General features: G+C 58.8%; 1 protein-coding gene across 1 annotated transcript; it reads right to left on the bottom strand.

The window, feature by feature from the left end:
* Nucleotides 1-7423: 7423 nt before the first annotated feature.
* On the bottom strand, nt 7424-22913 carry ZDHHC19 (zinc finger DHHC-type palmitoyltransferase 19). Its single transcript, XM_050963738.1, has 9 exons — nt 22842-22913; nt 20798-20984; nt 19077-19216; nt 14356-14528; nt 13611-13716; nt 12272-12357; nt 11212-11374; nt 10698-10761; nt 7424-7641 (listed from the first exon to the last, which is right to left on the bottom strand). The coding sequence occupies exons 1-9, from the start codon at nt 22911-22913 to the stop codon at nt 7520-7522; spliced, it is 1113 nt and encodes a 370-aa protein (XP_050819695.1). The 3' UTR covers nt 7424-7519.
* Nucleotides 22914-23150: the final 237 nt, after the last annotated feature.

A 23150-nucleotide genomic window follows, 5' to 3' on the forward strand; every position in this document is an offset into this window, starting at 1 on the left:
GATGCTAAAGGATTGGCAACAGCATGATTTGTGGGTAAGATCTGATGTGTATATTGACCTGAGGCTTGGTCCTTTGGGATCGAGAGAACTGTTTTCTTTTATTGGGGTGTTGGTTTTCATAACCATTCATCACCAGGACAAGTGGCACTGGTGGTGATACTAGAAAACTGGAGTGTCTAAGGAAATTGCTTGTGTGACTTGTGGTTAGCCAGTGGGGTGAAACCAAAGTCCTCTTTGTCTGGCTGGTTTGGTTTGCTTTAGAGGTGGAAAAACCCCAGCCTTGGACTGTAACTGCTCTGTTTAAGCAATTGGTCCTCAATTGGCACTCTCAGTTGGGTCCCACCAGAACAGCATCATCACAGCGGAAACATGGGTTATAGATATAAGATCGGGAGTTGGGTTGGGGCTCCCCCTCCCAGCACTCAGGGAGGAACAGGGTGGTCCCGACTTGGGTTGTGACCCACAGGCTGAGAGGTTTTACATGACGACTTGCGCTGCTGATTCTGAGACAGCTCTTAAATATTTCCTGCTGCTGCCTATTTATTGCGGTTTCACTTCTCCACGGCATGCCCCTGGCAAGGCTCCAGCGTGTGGCAGGCTGTGCCCTGTAGGGCTGCGTTTGTAGTGCTAGGACTAAAGAATGGCTGAAGCCCGTAAGGGCTGCAGCAGAGACCTCCGAATAGAATAGCTGGCTAACTCCACCCCACAGCCCTTGGTGACCTGTGCGCTGCAGAAAGAGATGAACCGGCCATTTGCTTGAATTCAGGATTTTAGCCCCGTGGCTGGCCTTAGAGGTACCTAAAACCCCACATCGCCCATGTCTGGGGAGCTCCCGTCTGGCCTCCTGAATCTCAAGGCAGACATCCCTTAAGCACCGATGTTTGGACCCTTTCTGAGCCCCAGGATCCTGATCCGGATCTAGACCTGGAACACCCCCCTTGCCCCCCTCCCAGTGTTCTGCAGAGCTCAGAGCTGGGGGGGGCAGTCCAGCCCTGTCTCATGAGAACAGCTCCGCCTGCTCCTGTGGCAAGGGGCGGTGCAGGTGGAGCTTCTGCTAGCAGCTTTTCCCCGAAGTGAAGCACTAATTTGGTTAGCGAAAATCCCCTGCAAAGCAGGCTCCCCGTCTCTGTCCCCGGATGGGGACGATTGACTCAGCACTTGTCGAGGGCACCAGAAGTCTTGAGGTCAGAGCCTCGCTGTTTAGTCCCAACCGAACGACCCCCTTGGTAGTGCCCCCGTGGCCATGTGCCCCAGCTAGCGAGGGCTGAGCCTGGCAGCAGGAGGAACTGAAGCTGAGCGGATCTGGCTTCAGCAAAAAGCACTGCTACCCCTGGGGGAACCCCCTGGGCACACCCCAGGCTGGCACAGCAGAATTCAAGCCCTGTTCACACCTGCACAAAGGCCCACTGAGGGCCATTCAGGTGACGCTGACACTTGTGTTAGGGTCACTGACTGCAGCCTTGGAAATGCCAGCTCCAGTTATAGATAATACTTGGCACTTCTTGAGCAGGAAGGGTCCAGCGCTGGCACTCGAGGCATGTTGTTGAATGAAGCCTTGCAACCTTCCTCACCCTTACACGACAGGTTGCTACTATTACTCCTGCTTTACGGCTGGGGAAACTGAGGCACAGAGGCAGTCCAAGGTCACCCCAGGAGTCTGCAGCACAGCTAGGGTCTGTTTATGGCAATGACCAGACTGTGCTCCCTAATGGCCACTGATCACAGAGTGGGATGGACACCCCCCACCAGGGTTCTGCCTGCAGACTGTAAATCCAGATGGGGCTGCCTCTGAGACCCCATTCAGCTTCTCACAGAGAAGGCCAGAAACCTGCTGCAGCAAAATGACCATGTGGGTTCAGTGCTGCTGATTCGAATGGATGGTGCCTTGCTCCCAGCTGCAGAGAAAGGTGACGAGTCTTTGGCTGTGCCATGGGGAAGGCAGGGGGATGGGATGCGATTTCTTTCCCAACCCCAGTGCCGATGGGCAGTTTAAACCTGGCGCTTATGAGCAGAAACCCGCGTTCTCTTGGAACCCTGCTCCGAAAATGACAGGCGGTTCCTAGCTGGAGTGAAACTGGTGTGCAATGTCTCGGCCGCTGAGTGTATCGGAGCAGCCTGCGGCTGTTCGTTCAGCAAGCTTGCAGGCCCTCACTTCCTCTCCTGAGCCATATCTCCTGGGAGTAGCTGATCAGCATCCAGAAAGGGCCCAGGAAGGCCATCTGCGGGTAACACATGGCCACCGGAGGAATCATCTGGCTGTATCGCTCTGCTTGCAACTGGGCAGGGCTTGTTATCGGCAGGAGAGCGGGGCTGGGTCCAGAGCATCTAGGAAAAGCACCTCTGTTCCCTGGAACTGAGCAGACGTGACATCCCACCCTGGCCTGTGGCATGAGGAGATTGTGATGGGTCCAGGCAGTTGCTATCAAACTGCGGTGCCAACCATGGCTGCTTGGAGGCCTCCCCCCTCAGGGCCGGATTCTGCTCTCACAACAGTGCAAAGCCGGGCGAGACGTCTCTTCCCGGGCCAGCGGGCTCAGAGAGAGGCGGTGGCCAGAGCGGAGCCCTGCATGAGGGAATTCGCTCCCCCCTCAGTCCAAAACAGCCTGACTCAGTGACCTGGGGGCCAGGTGGGGAGAGGGGACCATAGAGCTCGGGTGTGGGGAGGGGGCTGAGATCCCAGGCTGCCCCATTGAGTTTGGAGACACTGTTGATTTGCTGTTACTGTGTCATTAATAAAAGGACATGACAGGCCCCCGGAGCTCCGCAGAGGGGCTCCGCTCTGCTTTGTGTCAGCAGTGGAGCTAACCCAATAAACAGACTCACTCCAGATTGAGCCTGGCAGAACTGAGAGCAGCAGCTGGCCCTCAGCCCCTCTCTCTCTAGGGGCTTGTTACTTCCCCACAAAATGGCCCCCCGGCCAGCCAGCCTCCCTCCGAGTGCCAGGAGCAGTAAAGGCTGGGCGGAGGGGGACGGGGAAGGGGAGAAACCACCTCGCTCTGTGGGGCGCCCATCCTGCCTGCAAGCCTGAATCGGGCTGGCGTCAGCGGTGCTTGTCTAGAGGGACCAGCGAGGCGCACTGCGCATGGAGGCCAGTGTCTGCTGCTTCCTTAGCACTTGGGAAGATACCCCACATCTCTGTGATCTGTGCACATGGACTCTGCAATGCCAGACGGACTCCCGGGCCCAGTGCCCCCTGCGTAACAACGGCCCCAGTACAATGACATGGGGGGTGGGGGGGATTTGCCTCAACCCTACCTCTCCGGTGACAGCTCGACCCCAGCTCCTGTTCTACTTGACACTGGTGCCCACCCATGGCCGATGCCGCCTGTTACTCCACCCCCGGAGCGAGCCGGTCTGCCAGGTCATCACCCCCCAGCCTTCAGCCACACTCGCCTGTGGCCGGCACCCGGCCCTAGAGGAGCCCAGTGGCTCTGTAGCTGCCCCGCTGCATCCCATCTGACTGCAGGGATGGAGCAGGGTCACCTCATTCACACTCGGAGGCACAGGGCACATTTTGGGCACTGTCAAAGATGAACTGGGGTCAGTCTGAATGAACTCCCCTGGCCTCAATGCAATTACTCCAGATTAGCACCAGTGTATACCACCTTTGATGCCAACTCAGGTCTTGGAAAAGACACCCTGGAGAGTGGGCAAAGCCCTCACAAACCCACAGCAGGGGCACCAGATTGGTTGTTTCATCCTCTGTAATGTCTCTGCCTCTCTGAACTGACAATCAAGCGGGTCCCACAGAAGTTTGGCATGAGCAGTTCCCCTGCCCAAAGCCAGGATCCTAAACTGACATGATCCCCTTTGAGGAGTTCGCAGCCATGGTGCGGTCTCCTCTGGTCGGAGGTTCATGCCTGTACTTGGACAATTCAGTCCTTCGTTGAGAGGGCTCCCAGGTTCCTTGTTCTCATTGACCTCTTGCATAGCAGCATCTGAGAGTCAGGCCTCTGCTAGGCTAGGACACTCCATCCCATCCCGGAGCAGAAAGACCTGGCCTCCGTTACCTACACCTGCCCCGCCTCGGGGCTGGATGACAGCAACACGATATACCTGGGCATGCAGCCAGCTGCCCTTAGGAAATGCCAGCTCATCCTCAGAGCGCAGCTCATCTCAGGAACACAGTTGCTGCAAGCACATCAGACCAGGCCACTCCCTACACTGGCGCCCCATAGAATAGCGAGTCAAGTTCAAGATCTCAGTCCTTAGCTTCATGGTGCCCAGTGGCCAGGGCCCAGGGTGTCTAACGGAGCTGATGAAGAGTGGGGTTGACAACTCCCCCCCATCAGGGACAGAACTTTGGGGGCTGGCCCCCGGTTGTGGAATGAATTCCCCCAGGAACTAAGGTGCATCACAAATCTCCCTGCTCCAAGGACCAGGGGCATGCTGAAGAAGGTGCAACGTCACTTAGCCTCACCATTGAACTGGGGTTACGTGGGATGAAAATCCTGCTGGGCATGGGGACAGCACGCTGCCTGGGCACCCCACAAGTCCTTCCTGTGCCCCAAAGGTGACAGAGACAAGGCCAAGTGAACGTACACCATGTACATTACCGAGAATCAGCCATCCCCGCTCACACCCACTACCTGATGTGTAACTCACAATGCCAGAGAGGCACATTGGTGCTGTATGGCCTATGGGTCCCCTGTCCCCCACAAGCAACGCCTGGCTCAGTCCTGGCAAACTCACTGCAGCAAATACGTTGCTTCCAGGGTGTTTGTCCACAGAGGATAATGTGGGAGGTCTCCATTGAAAGCATGTGACTTTTCAATGTTCATGATCACGATGTGATGTGTGTACGGGTATTCGTTAAGAATAAGATAACTATACTGAATTTTATTCCCGTATGGGCTGAAGGTTGAAAGGAGTCACCAGGCAGTGATATCACTTGGTGATGGTCTAGTCATGCGGGATGGGGTTGCCGGTGACGTAATACACAGGTCAGTTGTCTACCCTGGCCCCATCTCGGAACAGCCAATGGAAAACCATCAAAGCCAAGAGCAAAGGCGTGAAACCACCTTGTCTGTGAACAGAGATGAAAGCTTGTTTCAGGAGCGGGGAGAGGTCCTCTGCCCTCATTCACGGAGGAGGCAGCTCGCTCAGCAGGGCTGTCCAAAGAACATTTGGATCCTGGTTCCCACGAGGCCAGCGCCACCTCTGCAACAGACCGAGCTTTGTGGGGAAACCTCCTGTACCCGCTAGGAAAGGGAACTATAGATTTAGTTGGGGTTGGTCCTGCTCTGAGCAGGGGGTGGGACTAGACACCTCCTGAGGGCCCTTCCAGCCCTGAGAGTCTAGGATTCTATGAAGCTTCGGGCCTAGTCCGCAGTGGATGATTTCGCATCGGAACCGTTTGTTTCCATCACTCTCCCGTGGTTCGAGTGGAATCTACTTAAATAAACCATTGCTGGTTTTATTACCAGCGTTGTGTGTTCCGAAGGAGCTGCGGGCTAAGGTGAAACTGGGGCACACCGCTCCCGTGGGGGCAGAGGATCTGGGATTTCGGTGATTAGCCAGTGTCAGGGGCTGGCTAGCACACGGGAGGGATTCAAGGGGATTTGGGGAGTAGGGTCACCCCTTGTTAACCTGCTGGCAGGGCTGGGCTGGCCTAGCCCAGAGGAGATAGCTTGAGTGGCTGAAAGGCAGGCGGGGTCAGGGAGCTACCACGAGAGATGCCCTCACGCTGGAGGTGGCGGGGGTGGGGACAGGGTGACTCAGTCCTGGGTACCCCGAGCTCCATCACACTCCCCGCTCCACACACACGCCCGTCACCAAGTGGGTAACAGAGGCTGGATGCTGCCAGGGGCCGCCAGCCCAAGCTGGGAAGGCTGCGAACCTCTGGCAGGAGACATCTGGTGAAAGCAGCTTAACAATAAATCTACTGCTGGAAGCCTGGCTGAGCGAGGCCCCCTTTCCCCCCAGCTGTTCTGGGGCAATGCCAGGGCCGGGGAAGAGGAGGCTGCCTGCTAGCACAGAGGAGCTGGAAAGCGCTGTGCGATTCCAGTGCCCGAGGTGCCTCTTCCCTGCCAGCTCCGCCCGCCCACGCCAGCCAGGCACCGCAGATAAAAGCAGCTGTTCGCTATCGGGGAGGGAAGGGGGCTGGCAGCAGTTCTTTTGGCGGGGGGTGTGTGTGTTTCATGCCACAGGCCGGATCCTACACCCGCTGAAGTTAATGGGCATTCTCCTGCTGGCTTCTATGGGGCTTGGATTGGGGCTGTCCGGTGCGCCCAGCTCCTGCAACCACAAAGCTACACCCAGATCCCCCAGCGACTGCAGGCTGCCCTAGCTGCGCTGCTGTCAGCCGATGCCAGCTGCGGGCCTGGCCCCAAACGCTTGGCTCCCTGTGTAGTGCTGGCTGCATAGAACTAGCCTGCGGGCGCTGTTCCCAGCTCCAGGGATCCGCCCAGAATCGGGCCTTGTGGGTGTGAGGCCCAGTGGGAACCCCCCGCGTGTGTAAGAACAGCTTCTCCAGCTAGCTGCCCTTCCTGCGCAGGGCCACTCGAGGGATGGAAGTTTTGCCACCCTCTGGCCCATGGGACGCACGTTGGGTTAATGGGCAGCCAGGTTCTGGTTGGCTCCCGTGTCGTTCCTACAGAGCACGGCTCTCTGGGGGCCGCTGTTCGGGGCTGCGCCTGGGCCTGTGGAACAGCCCCAGCTCTTCGCAGGCCCGGTGGAGCGGCACCTGCTGCCACGAGATCTTCAGCACCGCTCCAGTGCTGGAGCCACAGCCCACGCCAATGAGGCACCAGTTTAATTATAGCCCCGCGGGGAGGGAAATGAAACCCAGAGCCAGGAGCAGAACCAATCTGATGAACAGGTGGAAGCCATGCAAGCTGCTGCATGCTCCCCACAACGTCTCAGCCCGGGGCACCAGCAACTGGGTCGCTCCTGGCCTCGCTAGGCCAGCTACGGCTGCCCCCATCTCTGCCCTAGGTGGTCGATGGCGCCATCCCCACCCCCTCCCACTCAGCCAGAAAGGAGTGGCAGATACATGACTCAAGCCAATCTCTCTGCCTACCTGCCCCCAGGACTGGATGTGCTGCCTGTGAGTGAGACATGAGGTGTGCCAATCAGAGCAGTGCCGTGCACTAGCTGCCAGGAAACCAGGCACCCACCTGGTGTGGAGTGGAGGTGGGGGAGGAAGCTGAATTTTGCCCTCCCTGCACTGCAGATTCTTGAATAATTGATGTAACAAATTTTGAGCTGATTTTCCCATCGTGCGCCCAGCTCCATCCCGCGCCCTCTAGCATCGCCCTGCCAAATGCACCCCCCGACCAGGGCTTGCATGCACAGGTGGGGGGTGTCTAGGCAGGTAGAAGCCAGGCAGGGCACTAGCAGAGGGGTGCTGCCCCCTACAGGCCAGCACCAAAAATGCCCATCATTCTGAGGTCTTAGCCGCTGAGACATGGACTGAAAGTGCTTGGGGATAGAAACTTTATTCATCAGTTTGTCCAAGGTTTTCTCTCGGGGAACCTTTGTCCCTGGAATAAACCAGGAGCTGCTGTCAGGGGTCCCTTTAAATATCAGACACTGAAAGGAGCGCGGCCGTGGGCGAGACCGCTCTGCTGCTGAGGTGTATTTGGGATTTCCAGTGTGCGCCTCCTCCGCCATCCGCCATCGCTGGCCACTCAGCCATGCCTGGGACCAGAGAGGAGAAAGCAGAACTATGAGTCCGAGCAAAGAGCAGCTCCCACTTGGGAGAGGTCACAGCCATCAGCAAACAAAGGCTGCTCCTGCTGTCAGAGCAGGGCTGGATTCTAGTCCCCTCTCTGCGACCCGTCCCCTGCATGGTCTTCGACCAGTCCTGTAGGGCCTGGATTTCCTGAGCGCTCAGGGCTAGGTTTGCTAGGGCTCAGCACCCAGGGGCCTGCTTCCCAGCTCTGCTGAGTACCTGGTCAAGGCTGCTGGTGCCTGTCTGTGGCACTCCCTGCACCCCCTCCACAGGGGGTGGGGGGGCAGGTCAGTTCATGTTCAGAACGTAGCCTTTAACCAACAGGCAGAACTGGGAAATCACCGAGCCGGGAGCACAGGGCCTGGAACCCTTCTGAGACCTGGCTGGAGCAGCTGCACTCAGGCTCATTTACTGATCAAAGCCATCATTTCTGGGACTGTCGGGGGGTTTCATGCTAAAGCACAGTCTTGGTCACCCCTTTGCTTTGTATACAGATGCATGCAGCGCTGAGTGGAGGTCTATGAAAGCCTGGCTGTAGACACGGGGACTCACCCCTGCGGCACCTCCTGCTGGTGCCTTCTGGGAATTAACTCTTTTTCCAGCCAGGAGCACACTGCAGGCCGGTGATCCGCCTGTCCTCTTGGCCCCCGTGTCCCTCCCTGGGCCCCAGTGCCCCTTTAGCTGGGGTGCTGCCCCCTGGCAGTACCCCACCAATCTGGGTCTCCCCTCCCCAGGGAACCCCCAACCCACTATCCCCACTTTTAGCTACTGCCCAGTCTCCATCTAGCCCCCGTTCACTGGGGCAGACTGTGCTATCAGCCACTCATCACAGGCAAAGGGGTTTGGACCTGCTGCCTTGGCCTACCCCTGGGCTGCCCCCTGCAACCCCCAGTCCCTCTCGGCCTTATGCTAGGCCACAGTCTGGGGCTTTCCAGGCTGAAGCTCCCCAGCCTTTCCCCAGCCCTGCTCCACTCCAGTACCCTGTGTCCAGCTCCCTGCAGCCAGGGCCTTCTCCCTCTACAAGCAAAAGGAGACTGTTTGTACCTGGCTCACAGCCTTTTTATACAGGCCAGCTGTGCTCTGATTAGGGTGTGGCCCAGCTGTGGCCACTTCCCCAGTCAGCCCACCTTTTAAAGCTGCAGCTTTCAAGCCCTGCCAGGCCGTTTTTTAAACCCCTCAGGCAGGAGTGGGTAACCGCCCCGCTACACTGGTCATTAGCAGGGAGCTAAAACTTCTTCGATAAAAAGCCATAAAAATCCGTGTTTTTCCGCAATTAAAATGAAACGCTGAATGTTAGTTTCCCTAGCCACAATACGTCCAGGTATCAGTGGAGCACCACGGTTTAGTGATATGCCGCAGAACCCTGTTTAGCCGAGTCTCCCTTGTTTGGCACTCTGTATGACCCGAACCGGGACTGACAGTCTAAGGTCTGGATGGCAGGGCTTTGGCTGGTAGCCCCAGGCGGCAGGGCATGGACAGTCAGTCCTGGTTAGGTTAATCCGGAGAGCTGGATAATGAAAGCTCGGAAAAACGGGGTTCTACTGTATGGTTTAATTTTTTCCCAAAATGTAAAAGCGAAAGATTCTCTATAAAAACACAAATTCCGTGTTTTCCCGCAGCAAATGGATTTCAAATGGAATGTCTCCAAACAGGACATTCCACCCAGTAATGTATAAAACCACGATCCATCTGCTAAACGTATGTTGGTGTTTTGCCGCCTTTAAATGCTTTCAGAGTGACGTCAACTTAACAATCACCTTTCTGCCTGCACATTTTCCTCCCGTCATTGCTACCGAAAGCCCCTGAAGGTGACCAGAATTTAAAGAGAAAAAATATTTCTCTTTAATTTGTCAGTTTCCTTTATATGTCAGTGTCACCACTTCCCCTTTCTAGCTTATTTAGTCAGATTTCCTTTTCCCTGCTGATTGTGTGAGTCCTTCACACAGCAACTGGGGAGCAGAAACGTTTAAAAATAGTTCACGGTGATTGTAAACCTCTAAAATATAGCAGGAAACATGGGTGGGTGGGTGGGTGGAGATCTGAACTGACTCTAAACCTGTTCTTGTTAAAATAGATTTCAGTTTGTCACTGGGTGAATGTTTCTGTCCTGTGCTATGCAGGACATCACATTAGATGAGCACAATTGTCCCTTCTGGCCCCTCAATCCGTGAGTTGGAGCCGGTAGACGAAAACAGCAAACAGTTCTGTGAAGATCGCCCAGTTCATTGAGAGGGTTTTCAGTCCGTTTCGAAGTGTGGGACAAAGTGTTTCATAGGGTGGAACCGCGTCAGCCAGCGCTAGCGGCCGGGGAGAAGCTCCAAGCATTGCTCTGAATGTTTGTGTTGACATTTTGCATTGGGGTTGCTGAAATGCCAACAACTGCAGCAAGAAACCAAAAGGAGGAAAATGCCGACCAGCCCGGCCATGAACGGAGCGGACGAATCTTCCTCCAAGGCTTGTGACAGCTACTCACGTGTTGCCAGTGGAAAAGAGACCCAGCGATGCCGCCAACATGCCTGGCAAGTCTTTTCCTTTTAACATGAAAACCTCGGCCTCTGCATTGTTGGCTGGGACTTTTCCCACTTCTGTCACAACCTCCTACCAGCCTTCCTGCCCGCTGAGGTGCCGAATGGCAAAGGGAAGCCTCAGGGCTACAAAAGGCGAGTTAGTGTGGCCTAGAGGATGGACCAGAGGACTGGGAGACATAGGCTCCATTCCCAGCTCTGCCATTGGCCTGTTGGGTAACCTTCGATACGTCACGTCCCCTGTCTGTGCCTCAGTTTTCCTGCTGTACCGTGGGGATGAAGATACTGCTCTCCTTTGTAAAGTGCTTGGAGATTCTGGTCCCCACTGAAGTCAATGGGAGTTTTGCCATTGATTTTGGGGTGTGTGTGTGGAGGAGATTTTACGCCTGGATTTTTTGCATGTGTGTGAAGCCCCAGAGCTAAGACCAGAGGAAAGCAGGGCTCTGAGGGTGCCACGCTGGGTGAGAACGGGGAGCAATCTGGGAGGTTCTGCTCACCTGTCATAGCAACATTCATCTTCCTCTCTGGGCTTGCTGGCCACCAGGTCCCCTTGGCACCAACCTGCAGAGAGACGCACCGAGCCAAGGTGCAAACGGAAAGTGACATGGCCACCTCCACTGGTGTTGGCACCTCTCCCATGTCTCCCCCCCCCCAGCTTCAACGGGGGCTAAGGGCAGCCGCATCTCTCAGGAGCCGGTGAAATCCCACCTGGGAGGGCACGGACGCTGCTGCTGCTTCCAGTCATTCCGGGGTCTGTGGTGCCAGCCTGAGGCTAGAGATCCGGAAATGCCAGGGTGTTCTGTGGCACTGGGCTCCGGCCTGGAGCCAGGCTGCCCTTGCTCCGGGCAGGGAAAGGGGCACAGGATCCATTAAGGAGAGAGCTGTGCAAGCTAGTCCTGGGACTGCCTCCAGCGGCCACTGGTAACCTCGGCTGAGCCCTCTCCTCCAGGAGTCCCACGGGACCCTGACCTGCAGGAGGCTTCCCATGGCAGAGAACGAGTAGCCACGCACCTGGGCTGCCCTCCCCTGGCCAGGCAGGTCCTGGAGGCAGCGGTGGGATGAGAGTCCCGGAGATGCCGTGTTCAGGCATGACATCGGAGGAAGAAGCTGGGCCACGGAGACCTTCCTGCCCCTGCGGGTCGCTGCCTTTGGTTCGGTGGCTCTCATCATGTACCTGGAGGGGCAGAAGGCAGCTGCTACCACACCTGCTGGGGCATAGCAAGCAGGGTCTAAAGGCAGAGCCCCAGCGATGCAGAACCAGAACCAGGGATGGCTCTGAGCCAAGACCCACTACAGCGGAACCCCGACTGGTCTGGGAATGGTGGCGAACTGGCCCCTGCGTGAGTGCTGAGTCCAGAGCGCGGCCCCTGGGCCGCCCAGCCTGGGAGCCAGAGACCTGCGGGGGGGTCCACAAAGGATCCCCGTTCCAGCCAGTGCAACTGAGTCCTGCCTCGTCTCTGCCAGGCAGCAGGGTGCAGGCAAGTGTGTGATTCCCAGCAAGGCCAGCTGGGAGGCTGCCCTTCCCTGCAGAAATCCCCCCTTGGAGAGCCACTGGTAATGCTCGGTGCTCAGTACAGCATGGCGGGGGGAGGGATCACCGGGAAAACCCCTCAGCAAACAGCTCGGCTCCTGTCCAGGGACTTTCCTGGGACGTGTGCACGCAGCCACCTCAATCACTCATATGTCCCAATCCCCTGCCCCACCGCCTTGTCTGCTGAGATTGGAAGCTCTTTGGGATAGGGACCAATTCCTCCTATATGTTTATGCAGCGCCTAGTGCGATGGGGCCCCGATCCTGACTGGGGCCCCCAGGTGCTAATGCAAGAGAATATGTATAAGATTCCAGGGAGGAGGTACCAGCGGTCGATGACTCGGCCCAGTCGCCATAGTTCTTAGAGCGGGGGCTTCCCAGGGCTGGTCCATCCAGGGCTGCGATGCCCGTCCTGTCCCCGCCCAGACTGGGGTTAGGGATCGCAGCCGATAGCCTGTGTTCTCAGCACGCCCTGACACCGCATGTCCCCCAGCCATGGGGTTGTGAAAGGAGGGGGGTTAATCTGGGGCCTTGCACTCACTTTGGTCCCTGTGGGGCACACAGGGCCGCGTACCAGTTCCTGGCCCATCCCAGGTCGAAGGGATTCGCTCTGCCCTCCTCACGAGGCTGGGGACAGAAGAGACACAAGGGTTGTGAGCTGGGGAGCGCTGGACCAGTGCTGCCCCACAGGGGCCGGGGCTCTGGCACAGGAGGGCCACAGGGTGCCCTCCACTGGTCAGTGCTGGCCCCTGCACCGGCTGTAGTTTCAGAGGCAGGAACTGGCTAGAGCGTAACCAGCTGAGAGGACGATTCTTCGCTGGTGGCGCATGTGTCAACACAGGGCCATGCCTCTGAGGTGCTCACACTGCATTGCGGCCGTCAGCTGCATCCTGGCCTGACTGCCGCCAGGGCTGTGCCCTGAGCATGGCTGGCCTTGCCCCTCCTGAGGACAAGCCTCCAGCCTGTGCACCCGCCAGCCAGCAGCAGCGATGTCCCCACCAGGTGCGGCTGATGGCCTGGAAGGGACCCTGCAGGGCAAGGTCTGTCTCTCCAAAGCAGTCCCCGAGCCCCCCTTCCCCCGCGCACGCACCGGCTCTCAGAGCCAGAGAGACTCAGGGGCTCCCAGGGCGGGCGTGCAGCTGGGAAAGCAAAGGGCACTGTGTGAGCACGCCAAAACACACACGAGCTGCTTGGCTTGGCGAGCGCTGGAGCAACTGGGCTGGTTATGCAACCACCGTGCAGCAGCCAGTCCCAGCGGACTGAGCCAGAGCCCCCCAAAGCGCCCCCAGCCTCACACACAGGCGCCTTTGATGCAGGCCTGAGCACAGGGCCCACGCTTCCATTTAGGTGACCTAGGCAGTCGCCTAGGGCACCAGGATTTGGAAGGGCGGCAATTCGGCGGCGGGGGGTCCTTCCGCGTTCTGGGTCGTCGTCGTCAATTCTGCGGCGGGTCCTTCACTCGCTCTGGGACCCGCCTCCGAAGTGCCCCGAAGACCGGGAGCGCGGAAGGACCCCCCTCACCGCAGAATTGCCACCAATGACTGGGAGTGCAGAAGGACCCCCGCCTAGGGCGCCAAAAACCCTGGCTCCACTCCTGCCTGAGCAGGCAAGGATCCCGGTGATGGGAAAGAGGGTGTATGCGGGGGCCAGAAGTGCATGCAGCAGAGCTGCAGGATCAGGCCTTGTTGTATGCACATGCACCCTATGCACACACACGTATGGCACGCACACACACACACACACATGCCCACACACATATTGTTTTCTTGGACAGATCTCCCTTGACTAGAGCCTGGAGCAGTTTTTACCCTCTGGTTCTACCACCACCAGCTGCTGCTCACACTCCCTGAGTCCCAGGCTGGGCTCCCTCCTCCCCGTACCTTGAGCTCATAAGTGTGTTTAGCCAGAGTGATGAAACTGGCCTGGGATCCCACCAGGATCAGGAGAGGCAGCAAGTAGAGAGCGGCCGGGATGGTCACCAGGATGCTGGCAGCAGGAGAGTAAGGGAAGGATAAAGCCAGGTCTGGACAGGATTGTGCTGCTGCTGAGGGGCGAGTCCTCTGCCCTTCCGCTGAGTGTGGGACACAGCCTGTGTGTGTGTGTGTGTGTGTGACATCCTGAAGGACCACAAAGTTCAGACCCAGCCCCCTGGAGCCTGGCCTGGCCTGTGTGGGGTGCAGCTCAGTGCGTGTGCATCATGCCAGCTGCACGCCCAGGGCTGGGTGCTCCATGCCAGCTGCACGCCCAGGGCTGGGTGCTCCGTGCCAGCTGCACGCCCGGGGCTGGGTGCTCCGTGCCAGCTGCACGCCCAGGGCTGGGTGCTCCGTGCCAGCTGCACGCCCGGGGCTGGGTGCTCCGTGCCAGCTGCACGCCCGGGGCTGGGTGCTCCGTGCCAGCTGCACGCCCGGGGCTGGGTGCTCCGTGCCAGCTGCACGCCTGGGGCTGGGTGCTCCGTGCCAGCTGCACGCCCAGGGCTGGGTGCTCCGTGCCAGCTGCACGCCCGGGGCTGGGTGCTCCGTGCCAGCTGCACGCCCAGGGCTGGGTGCTCCGTGCCAGCTGCACGCCCAGGGCTGGGTGCTCAGGGACCAGGCAGGGGGAAGCCCTGGCTCGTCTCTCCAAGGATACGCACAGATCTTCTCGGCGCCATAGGCCTGGTGGGAGTTGAGCGCCAGGTAGGTGATGCAGGAAGCCAGAACCACCACGTTGTAGCTGCACAGGAAGGCCACGAACAGGAAGAAGAAACGGAAGTTGCGGCAGCCAATGCAGTTGTTCAGCCACTTACAGTGGTGGTCGAACTCCTGGGTGTGCAGGGAAAGTGCCCAACATCAGCGCTGCCCACGTCCCCGCTGGGCCACTGCCCGGCCCCCATCCCAGGGCAGCTGCAGCTGTTGGCCCAGTGCCGCAGTGAGCCAGCCTGGCCTACAGCTAATGGGGGAGTAGGAACCGGCATGGGAGAGCTCAGGGTGGTGTACGTGACTGTGAGTCTATGGGGGAGCTGCGGAGCTGTGTGTGCAGGGTGTTGTGATTGTGCCGGTGTGTGTATAGGTGGGGTGCGGAGCTGTGTGTGCAGGGTGTTGTGATTGTGCCGGTGTGTGTATAGGTGGGATGCGGAGCTGTGTGTGCAGGGTGTTGTGATTGTGCCGGTGTGTGTATAGGTGGGGTGCGGAGCTGTGTGTGCAGGGTGTTGTGATTGTGCCGGTGTGTGTATAGGTGGGGTGCGGAGCTGTGTGTGCAGGGTGTTGTGATTGTGCCGGTGTGTGTATAGGTGGGGTGCGGAGCTGTGTGGGCAGGGTGTTGTGATTGTGCCGGTGTGTGTATAGGTGGGGTGCGGAGCTGTGTGTGCAGGGTGTTGTGTTTGTGCCGGTGTGTGTATAGGTGGGGTGCGGAGCTGTGTGTGCAGGGTGTTGTGTTTGTGCCGGTGTGTGTATAGGTGGGGTGCGGAGCTGTGTGTGCAGGGTGTTGTGATTGTGCCGGTGTGTGTATAGGTGGGGTGCGGAGCTGTGTGTGCAGGGTGTTGTGATTGTGCCGGTGTGTGTATAGGTGGGGTGCGGAGCTGTGTGGGCAGGGTGTTGTGATTGTGCCGGTGTGTGTATAGGTGGGGTGCGGAGCTGTGTGTGCAGGGTGTTGTGTTTGTGCCGGTGTGTGTATAGGTGGGGTGCGGAGCTGTGTGTGCAGGGTGTTGTGATTGTGCCGGTGTGTGTATAGGTGGGGTGCGGAGCTGTGTGTGCAGGGTGTTGTGATTGTGCCGGTGTGTGTATAGGTGGGGTGCGGAGCTGTGTGGGCAGGGTGTTGTGATTGTGCCGGTGTGTGTATAGGTGGGGTGCGGAGCTGTGTGGGCAGGGTGTTGTGATTGTGCCGGTGTGTGTATAGGTGGGGTGCGGAGCTGTGTGGGCAGGGTGTTGTGATTGTGCCGGTGTGTGTATAGGTGGGGTGCGGAGCTGTGTGTGCAGGGTGTTGTGATTGTGCCGGTGTGTGTATAGGTGGGATGCGGAGCTGTGTGTGCAGGGTGTTGTGATTGTGCCGGTGTGTGTATAGGTGGGGTGCGGACCTGTGTGGGCAGGGTGTTGTGATTGTGCCGGTGTGTGTATAGGTGGGGTGCGGAGCTGTGTGTGCAGGGTGTTGTGTTTGTGCCGGTGTGTGTATAGGTGGGGTGCGGAGCTGTGTGTGCAGGGTGTTGTGATTGTGCCGGTGTGTGTATAGGTGGGGTGCGGAGCTGTGTGTGCAGGGTGTTGTGATTGTGCCGGTGTGTGTATAGGTGGGGTGCGGAGCTGTGTGTGCAGGGTGTTGTGATTGTGCCGGTGTGTGTATAGGTGGGGTGCGGAGCTGTGTGTGCAGGGTGTTGTGATTGTGCCGGTGTGTGTATAGGTGGGGTGCGGAGCTGTGTGTGCAGGGTGTTGTGATTGTGCCGGTGTGTGTATAGGTGGGGTGCGGAGCTGTGTGTGCAGGGTGTTGTGTTTGTGCCGGTGTGTGTATAGGTGGGGTGCGGAGCTGTGTGTGCAGGGTGTTGTGATTGTGCCGCTGTGTGTATAGGTGGGGTGCGGAGCTGTGTGTGCAGGGTGTTGTGTTTGTGCCGGTGTGTGTATAGGTGGGGTGCGGAGCTGTGTGTGCAGGGTGTTGTGTTTGTGCCGGTGTGTGTATAGGTGGGGTGCGGAGCTGTGTGTGCAGGGTGTTGTGTTTGTGCCGGTGTGTGTATAGGTGGGGTGCGGAGCTGTGTGTGCAGGGTGTTGTGTTTGTGCCGGTGTGTGTATAGGTGGGGTGCGGAGCTGTGTGTGCAGGGTGTTGTGTTTGTGCCGGTGTGTGTATAGGTGGGGTGCGGAGCTGTGTGTGCAGGGTGTTGTGTTTGTGCCGGTGTGTGTATAGGTGGGGTGCGGAGCTGTGTGTGCAGGGTGTTGTGATTGTGCCGGTGTGTGTATAGGTGGGGTGCGGAGCTGTGTGTGCAGGGTGTTGTGATTGTGCCGGTGTGTGTATAGGTGGGGTGCGGAGCTGTGTGTGCAGGGTGTTGTGATTGTGCCGGTGTGTGTATAGGTGGGGTGCGGAGCTGTGTGTGCAGGGTGTTGTGATTGTGCCGGTGTGTGTATAGGTGGGGTGCGGAGCTGTGTGTGCAGGGTGTTGTGATTGTGCCGGTGTGTGTATAGGTGGGGTGCGGAGCTGTGTGTGCAGGGTGTTGTGATTGTGCCGGTGTGTGTATAGGTGGGGTGCGGAGCTGTGTGTGCAGGGTGTTGTGATTATGCCGGTGTGTGTATAGGTGGGGTGCGGAGCTGTGTGTGCAGGGTGTTGTGATTGTGCCGGTGTGTGTATAGGTGGGGTGCGGAGCTGTGTGTGCAGGGTGTTGTGATTGTGCCGGTGTGTGTATAGGTGGGGTGCGGAGCTGTGTGTGCAGGGTGTTGTGATTGTGCCGGTGTGTGTATAGGTGGGGTGCGGAGCTGTGTGTGCAGGGTGTTGTGATTGTGCCGGTGTGTGTATAGGTGGGGTGCGGAGCTGTGTGTGCAGGGTGTTGTGATTGTGCCGGTGTGTGTATAGGTGGGGTGCGGAGCTGTGTGTGCAGGGTGTTGTGATTGTGCCGGTGTGTGTATAGGTGGGGTGCGGAGCTGTGTGTGCAGGGTGTTGTGTTTGTGCCGGTGTGTGTATAGGTGGGGTGCGGAGCTGTGTGTGCAGGGTGTTGTGATTGTGCCGGTGTGTGTATAGGTGGGGTGCGGAGCTGTGTGTGCAGGGTGTTGTGATTGTGCCGGTGTGTGTATAGGTGGGGTGCGGAGCTGTGTGTGCAGGGTGTTGTGATTGTGCCGGTGTGTGTATAGGTGGGGTGCGGAGCTGTGTGTGCAGGGTGTTGTGATTGTGCCGGTGTGTGTATAGGTGGGGTGCGGAGCTGTGTGTGCAGGGTGTTGTGATTGTGCCGGTGTGTGTATAGGTGGGGTGCGGAGCTGTGTGTGCAGGGTGTTGTGATTGTGCCGGTGTGTGTATAGGTGGGGTGCGGAGCTGTGTGTGCAGGGTGTTGTGATTGTGCCGGTGTGTGTATAGGTGGGGTGCGGACCTGTGTGTGAAGAGTGTTATGTTTGTGATGGTGTGTGGCTGTGTTTGTGCTGGTGTGTGTATACGGGCGTATGGGCAGGGTGCGGAGCTGTGTATGCAGGGTGATTGTGCCGGCGTGCGTATAGGTGGGGTGCGGAGCTGTGTGTGCAGGGTGTTTGTGCCAGCTTGTATATATAGGTGTATGGGCAGGGTATGACGCTGCATGTGCAGGGTGTCTGTGCCAGTGTGTGTATACGGGCGTATGGGCGGGGTGCGGAGCTGTGTGTGCAGGGTGTTTGTGCCGGTGTGTGTATATGGGTGTATGGGCAGGGTATGACGCTGCATGTGCAGGGTGTCTGTGCCGGTGTGTGTATACGGGCGTATGGGCGGGGTGTGGAGCTGTGTGTGCAGGGTGTTTGTGCCGGCATGTGTTTATGGGTGTATGGGCAGGGTGCGGAGCTGTGTGTGCAGGGTGTTTGTGCCGGCGTGTGTATACGGGTGTATGGGCGGGGTGCGGAGCTGTGTGTGCAGGGTGTTTGTGCTGGCGTGTGTATACTGGTGTATGGGCAGGGTGCGGAGCTGTGTGTGCAGCGTGTTTGTGCCTGCGTGTGTATATGGGTGTATGGGCGGGGTGCGGAGCTGTGTGTGCAGCGTGTTTGTGCTGGTGTGTGTATATGGGTGTATGGGCGGAGTGCGGAGCTGTGTGTGCAGGGTGTTTGTGCTGGTGTGTGTATATGGGTGTATGGGCGGAGTGTGGAGCTGTGTGTGCAGCGTGTTTGTGCTGGTGTGTGTATATGGGTGTATGGGTGGAGTGCGGAGCTGTGTGTGCAGGGTGTTTGTGCTGGTGTGTGTATACGGGTGTATGGAGAGGGTGAGGAGCTGTGTGTGCAGGGTGTTTGTGCCGGTGTGTGTATATAGGTGTATGGGCAGGGTGAGGAGCTGTGTGTGCAGGGTGTTTGTGCCGGTGTGTGTATATGGGTGTATGGGCAGGGTGCGGAGCTGTATGTGCAGGGTGTTTGTGCCGGTGTGTGTATACGGGTGTATGGGCTGGGTGTGGAGCTGTGTGTGCAGGATGTTTGTGCCGGCGTGTGTATACGGGCGTATGGGCGGAGTGCGGAGCTGTGTGTGCAGGGTGTTTGTGCCGGCATGTGTATACGGGTGTATGGGCAGGGTGCGGAGCTGTGTGTGCAGGATGTTTGTGCTGGCGTGTGTATACGGGTGTATGGGGAGGGTGAGGAGCTGTGTGTGCAGGGTGTTTGTGCCGGTGTGTCTATCCAGGCGTACAGGTGGGCTAGCAGGCTCCCAGGCCAGGGTACCGAGCGCGGCCCTGTCGGCCTCACCTCCACGCAGACGTTGCACCAGGGGCAGTGGAAGGTCCGTGGCGGGCAGTAGTACCGGCACTTCTGGCACCAGTGCAGATCGAAGCGTCTCTCCTTGACACGAAGCGCCTGGATCACTAACCTGGCCTGGCCCTCGGCCCCTGGCTCAGGGATACACCGCGGGGGGTGAGACTGCACTCCCAGCGACAGGGCCTGGCCCGGCACCAGCCTCAGAAGGAGCTGGGCAGGGAGCTCAAAGCAGGGCTGGTGGTGCAGCGCCAGGGAACAAGGTCCCTGTCCTGATGTGCAGCCCAAAGCATGGCTGAGAGCAAGGGAGGTGGTGTACTGTCCTCTGCCCAGCCCCGGGACCCAGCTCCCAGCCCTATGGTGCTTTGCTGTCCCAGTGGGTGGGCGCTAGGCAGCCCTTGGAGAAGCCGCCTGTGGCCCATGGCCAGGCGGGGGTGTGGGAGCTGCCAGGAGATCTGTGGTGCTAGAAGCAGGTGGCGGGAGGATGCTGGAGGGCAGGGGACAATGGCTTGTAGTGGAAGGCCACAGAAATCCCATCAGCGCTGGCTGGGAGGCTCGGAGGCTTCCTGCCTTGTAGCCAGTGTGGGGGGAGTTTGGAGGGCCTCAGCCTGGCTCATAGGGGACAGCCATGCCAGTAACACACTCCCCATCGATGGCATTGGCTGGGCCAGACAGACCTGCCTGAGCCCTTGACTGGGCCTAGTGGAGTGCTGGCACTGCCGCTGCCCAGACTGCGTGGGTTCCTGTGCTCTGGCGCTGCCCGGCTGGCCCCTCACACCAACGCAGCCTCGCTGGAAAACAAAGCCAGCTTGGGACAGAGCCATTCCAGGACTCCTGGGTCCCAGGGCCAGGGAAAGGCCTTGTTCTCCAGGAGGCTTGGTAACCAGATGACCCTCCAGGCAGGGATGTGTCTAGACCCCCCACCCCGCCCTGGGCCACAGGAGCAGAAACTGGCAGCTGCCTGTGGCCTGCACCTGTACATCTAGGGACACGCTCTGTTCTGCAGACCGCTGCAGTCATACGTGCTGTGCGCCTCTGAGGGGACTTTACTTTGGTTCTTTCTTGCTTTTGGTTTTTCCCTCCCACTCTTCCTGACTCATTGCTGGCAGCCAGGACAGCCCTTATTCTGTAGTCGGGAGGTGCTGCTCTAGCCCAGAGCAGACCACTCCCACCTGAGACAAAGCATTGCACAGTGAATATGGCTCTCATTATTGAAGGGAACAGCAGAATGCACCTGTGCATCCTGCCCTCTGCTGGAGGTAGATATCACTGCTTAACAGCGTGTCATAGACTCTATAATGGCAACAGCTGCTGAAGAGTCCCCCCAGCTTCAGTGGCTGGGGCTGTGCTTTGAGGATCTGAGCTCGCACCTCGTCACTATCCCCAAGTTACCAGAGGCCAGGATTTAATACGTTACTTTTGTCAAGCAGATTTGCTCATTGCTGGCTTCCGGCCTCTGTCTGTGCAACTGTGGCTGGGTGAGCGGCACAATGGGAGGAGAGGAGAGCACTGGGGGGCAGTCAGGTGCCTGTCCCTGTCCTGCCCGTAGGTTAGGTTTCTGCAGGACCCAGGGAAACCCCGGGCGGTGACTTGAGGCATGCCAGCCTGAGAGCTGGAGGGCCAGGGAGAACTGCAGAGCCCTCAGGACAAGGCCAGCCCTCACAGCAAAGCCTATCTGTCCCGCCCCTCGGGAGCCTGGGCCATGCTCCTGTTACCTCGGTGAAGGATCCCAGGGTCTGTGAAGCTGGCCAGCAGGAGGTTGGCCACGGCTGGGATGAAAAGGATGCCCGCGACCAGGGGGAAAGCCAGGGACACGTGGACGGCCAGCCAGCTGCATCTGAAATGGAAGGAGAGCGGAGCGTGGTAGCCCACAGCCAGCAAGCTCTTGGTGCAGCTTGGATGCTAAGCAGGGGGAGACCTGCTCAGTGCTTGGATGGCAGAGAAAGGCGCCAGCAGGGGTGGGGATAGGGGCTGCACCCCCAGGATCTGCTGTGCTGGGGCAGGTGTTGGCACCCAGAGGAAGGGGGAAACAGAGGCCATGTGGGGCCATTGCAGATCCCTGACCCTCCTCCTGAAGTCAAAGAGAGTTGCTAACACTGGGGTCCTGGGCAGATTCCCTCCTGGGTCCGGGTTAGCGCTGGTCTGATCCCTGAGCAGGCTCCTTTGCTGACCTGTCTGCTCCTGCTGGGGGGGAAATTCCCGGCCAGCCCACGAGCACCGAGGTTGGCAGCTCTTGGGACTCTTCTGCTGGCCAGAGGCTGCAGCGGGTGAGTCTCCACTGCCCCAGGGTCCTCAGACGTGTGCTCGTGCAGACATTCCCGCTCAGCCCCTCCTGCCTTGGGGTGGGGGTGGGCTTGAGAGCCTCTGTGGCACCGACAAAGCATGAGTACAAGTCTGTGGTGCCAGGCGGGGAGGCTGCCCCCACATGCCAGGAGATGGACCCATTGAAAAGAACCTGGGGGAAGGGTCCCAGACTTTTCTGACCCTCAGGGAAGGGCTGATCTGGTTTGGGGGCCAGGGCTGCTGTTCTCTCTGCTGTGGCCCATCCCTAGCAGGAGTGGTAGGCCCTGCCCAGCTGATGCCTTGGCAGAGTTAGGGTCTCAGTGGGGGTGTGGGAGAGACGGGCTTAGCGCAGCCCTGAGCTCTAATCCCAACTCCAGCTCTGACGCCGTCTGAGCCAATCCCTGACCTTGCGCTGGTTCCACGCCTCAGTTTTCCCATCTGTAAAATGGGGCTGTGACGAACTGGGAATGTTCTTAATGTTTTCTCTGAATACTGTGTTGGTGCCTCAGTGTCCCCATGGCAGTTCTTAAGTATCTGGCAGAGCAAAGGGCCAGTGCACCTAAATGCCTGGCACTCTGTCTCCTAGCAACTGATGGCCTGGGCCCCTCCCCTGCAAAGGTGCCAACTGAAGGTGTTGGAGACAAAGGGATCAGGTGACCTCCTGGCCCCGGGAAAAGAGCTGAGCAGAGAGGAGGGGCTGGGAGGGGTGGTTAGTCTGGAGCTGGCTGAGGGCAGATGTGGGGGTCTGGCTCACTGACCCCCAGAATGGACCCGGCTGAGGGGTCCAGTTCGCTGTACCTACAAGCTCTGTTTTAGACCCTGTTCCTGTCATTGACTAAACCTCGGTTTTACTGGCTGGCTGAGAGTCACGTCTGACTGTGAAGTGGGGGTGCAGGACCCTGTGGCTTCCCCAGGACCCCGCTGGGGTGGACTCGCTGTGGGAAGCGCACGGAGGGGCAGAGGATGCTGAGTGCTCCAAGGAGAGACCCAGGAGGTGAAGACATGTGAGCTTCTTGCCCTGAACAAGTCTGCTCCAAGGGAGATGAGGCTCCCCAAAGTCCTGCCTGGCTTTGTGGGGAGCAGTTCCAGAGCAGCGCCCGGGGACTCCGTGACAGGGGCGAACCCACCTAGCTGTGGGGGTTCATTGCAGGGCCGGTGTACAAGGCTTAGGTCTGGAGGCTGAGCGCTCTGTCCTTCAACGCTGACTCCTGGGGAGATCCATCTACAGCTGGCAGGGCCACCTAGCATGGGGCTGACCCCAAAACAGACACTGTGCAAACGAAGACCCCTCCCTTACCTGGCTGGCTCCCCACAGGCCTTGGGCCTCTTGACACCCCAGGAGGCTCTGACCTAAAGCACAAGCTGGTCCGTCTGCATGGGGACAGGCTAAGGTGCTGGGGAGCAGGTGCTAAATTCACCAGGACCAGCCCAGCCCTCTCTCCATGCCCAGCGGGGCTTGGCACTCCCGGGCCTCACCCCCTCTCTGCAGCCGGATGCCCTCTGCCCTCGCTGGGCCTGCTCGGCTGCCCTTGTCCCCGGGTGACTCATCTCGGGGGGAGGGGGAGGTGTTGTCCCAGCCAGCCCAGATCACCCTGCGTCCCCTCTGATCCCCTGCCAAACTGTGCCCTGGGCGGAGCTGGCTTCTTCCAGGATGTGCAGGTCAATAACCGCCTGTGGCTTAGTGGCAGGTGGGTTTGCAGGGCTGGGTCACAAAGGTGCCTGCCCCTCTGGGATTGACCTCATCCTCGCAGCTCCCTCTCCCTGGAGCAGCTCCAAGCACTCCGC

The sequence above is a fragment of the Gopherus flavomarginatus genome, chromosome 8 (assembly GCF_025201925.1).
Source record: "Gopherus flavomarginatus isolate rGopFla2 chromosome 8, rGopFla2.mat.asm, whole genome shotgun sequence".
Classification (NCBI taxonomy): domain Eukaryota; kingdom Metazoa; phylum Chordata; order Testudines; family Testudinidae; genus Gopherus; species Gopherus flavomarginatus.

Excerpts from the sequence above, each read along its gene's own strand:
- ZDHHC19 (XM_050963738.1), bottom strand. The coding sequence starts at position 22,913 with ATGAGTCACCCGGGGACAAGGGCAGCCGAGCAGGCCCAGCGAGGGCAG. Across the intron at positions 10,762-11,211 it reads GCCAGGGGAGGGCAGCCCAG|GTTGGTGCCAAGGGGACCTG; the intron begins GTGCGTGGCTAC and ends GTCTCTCTGCAG. Across the intron at positions 7,642-10,697 it reads GATGAATGTTGCTATGACAG|GCATGGCTGAGTGGCCAGCG; the intron begins GTGAGCAGAACC and ends CTCTGGTCCCAG.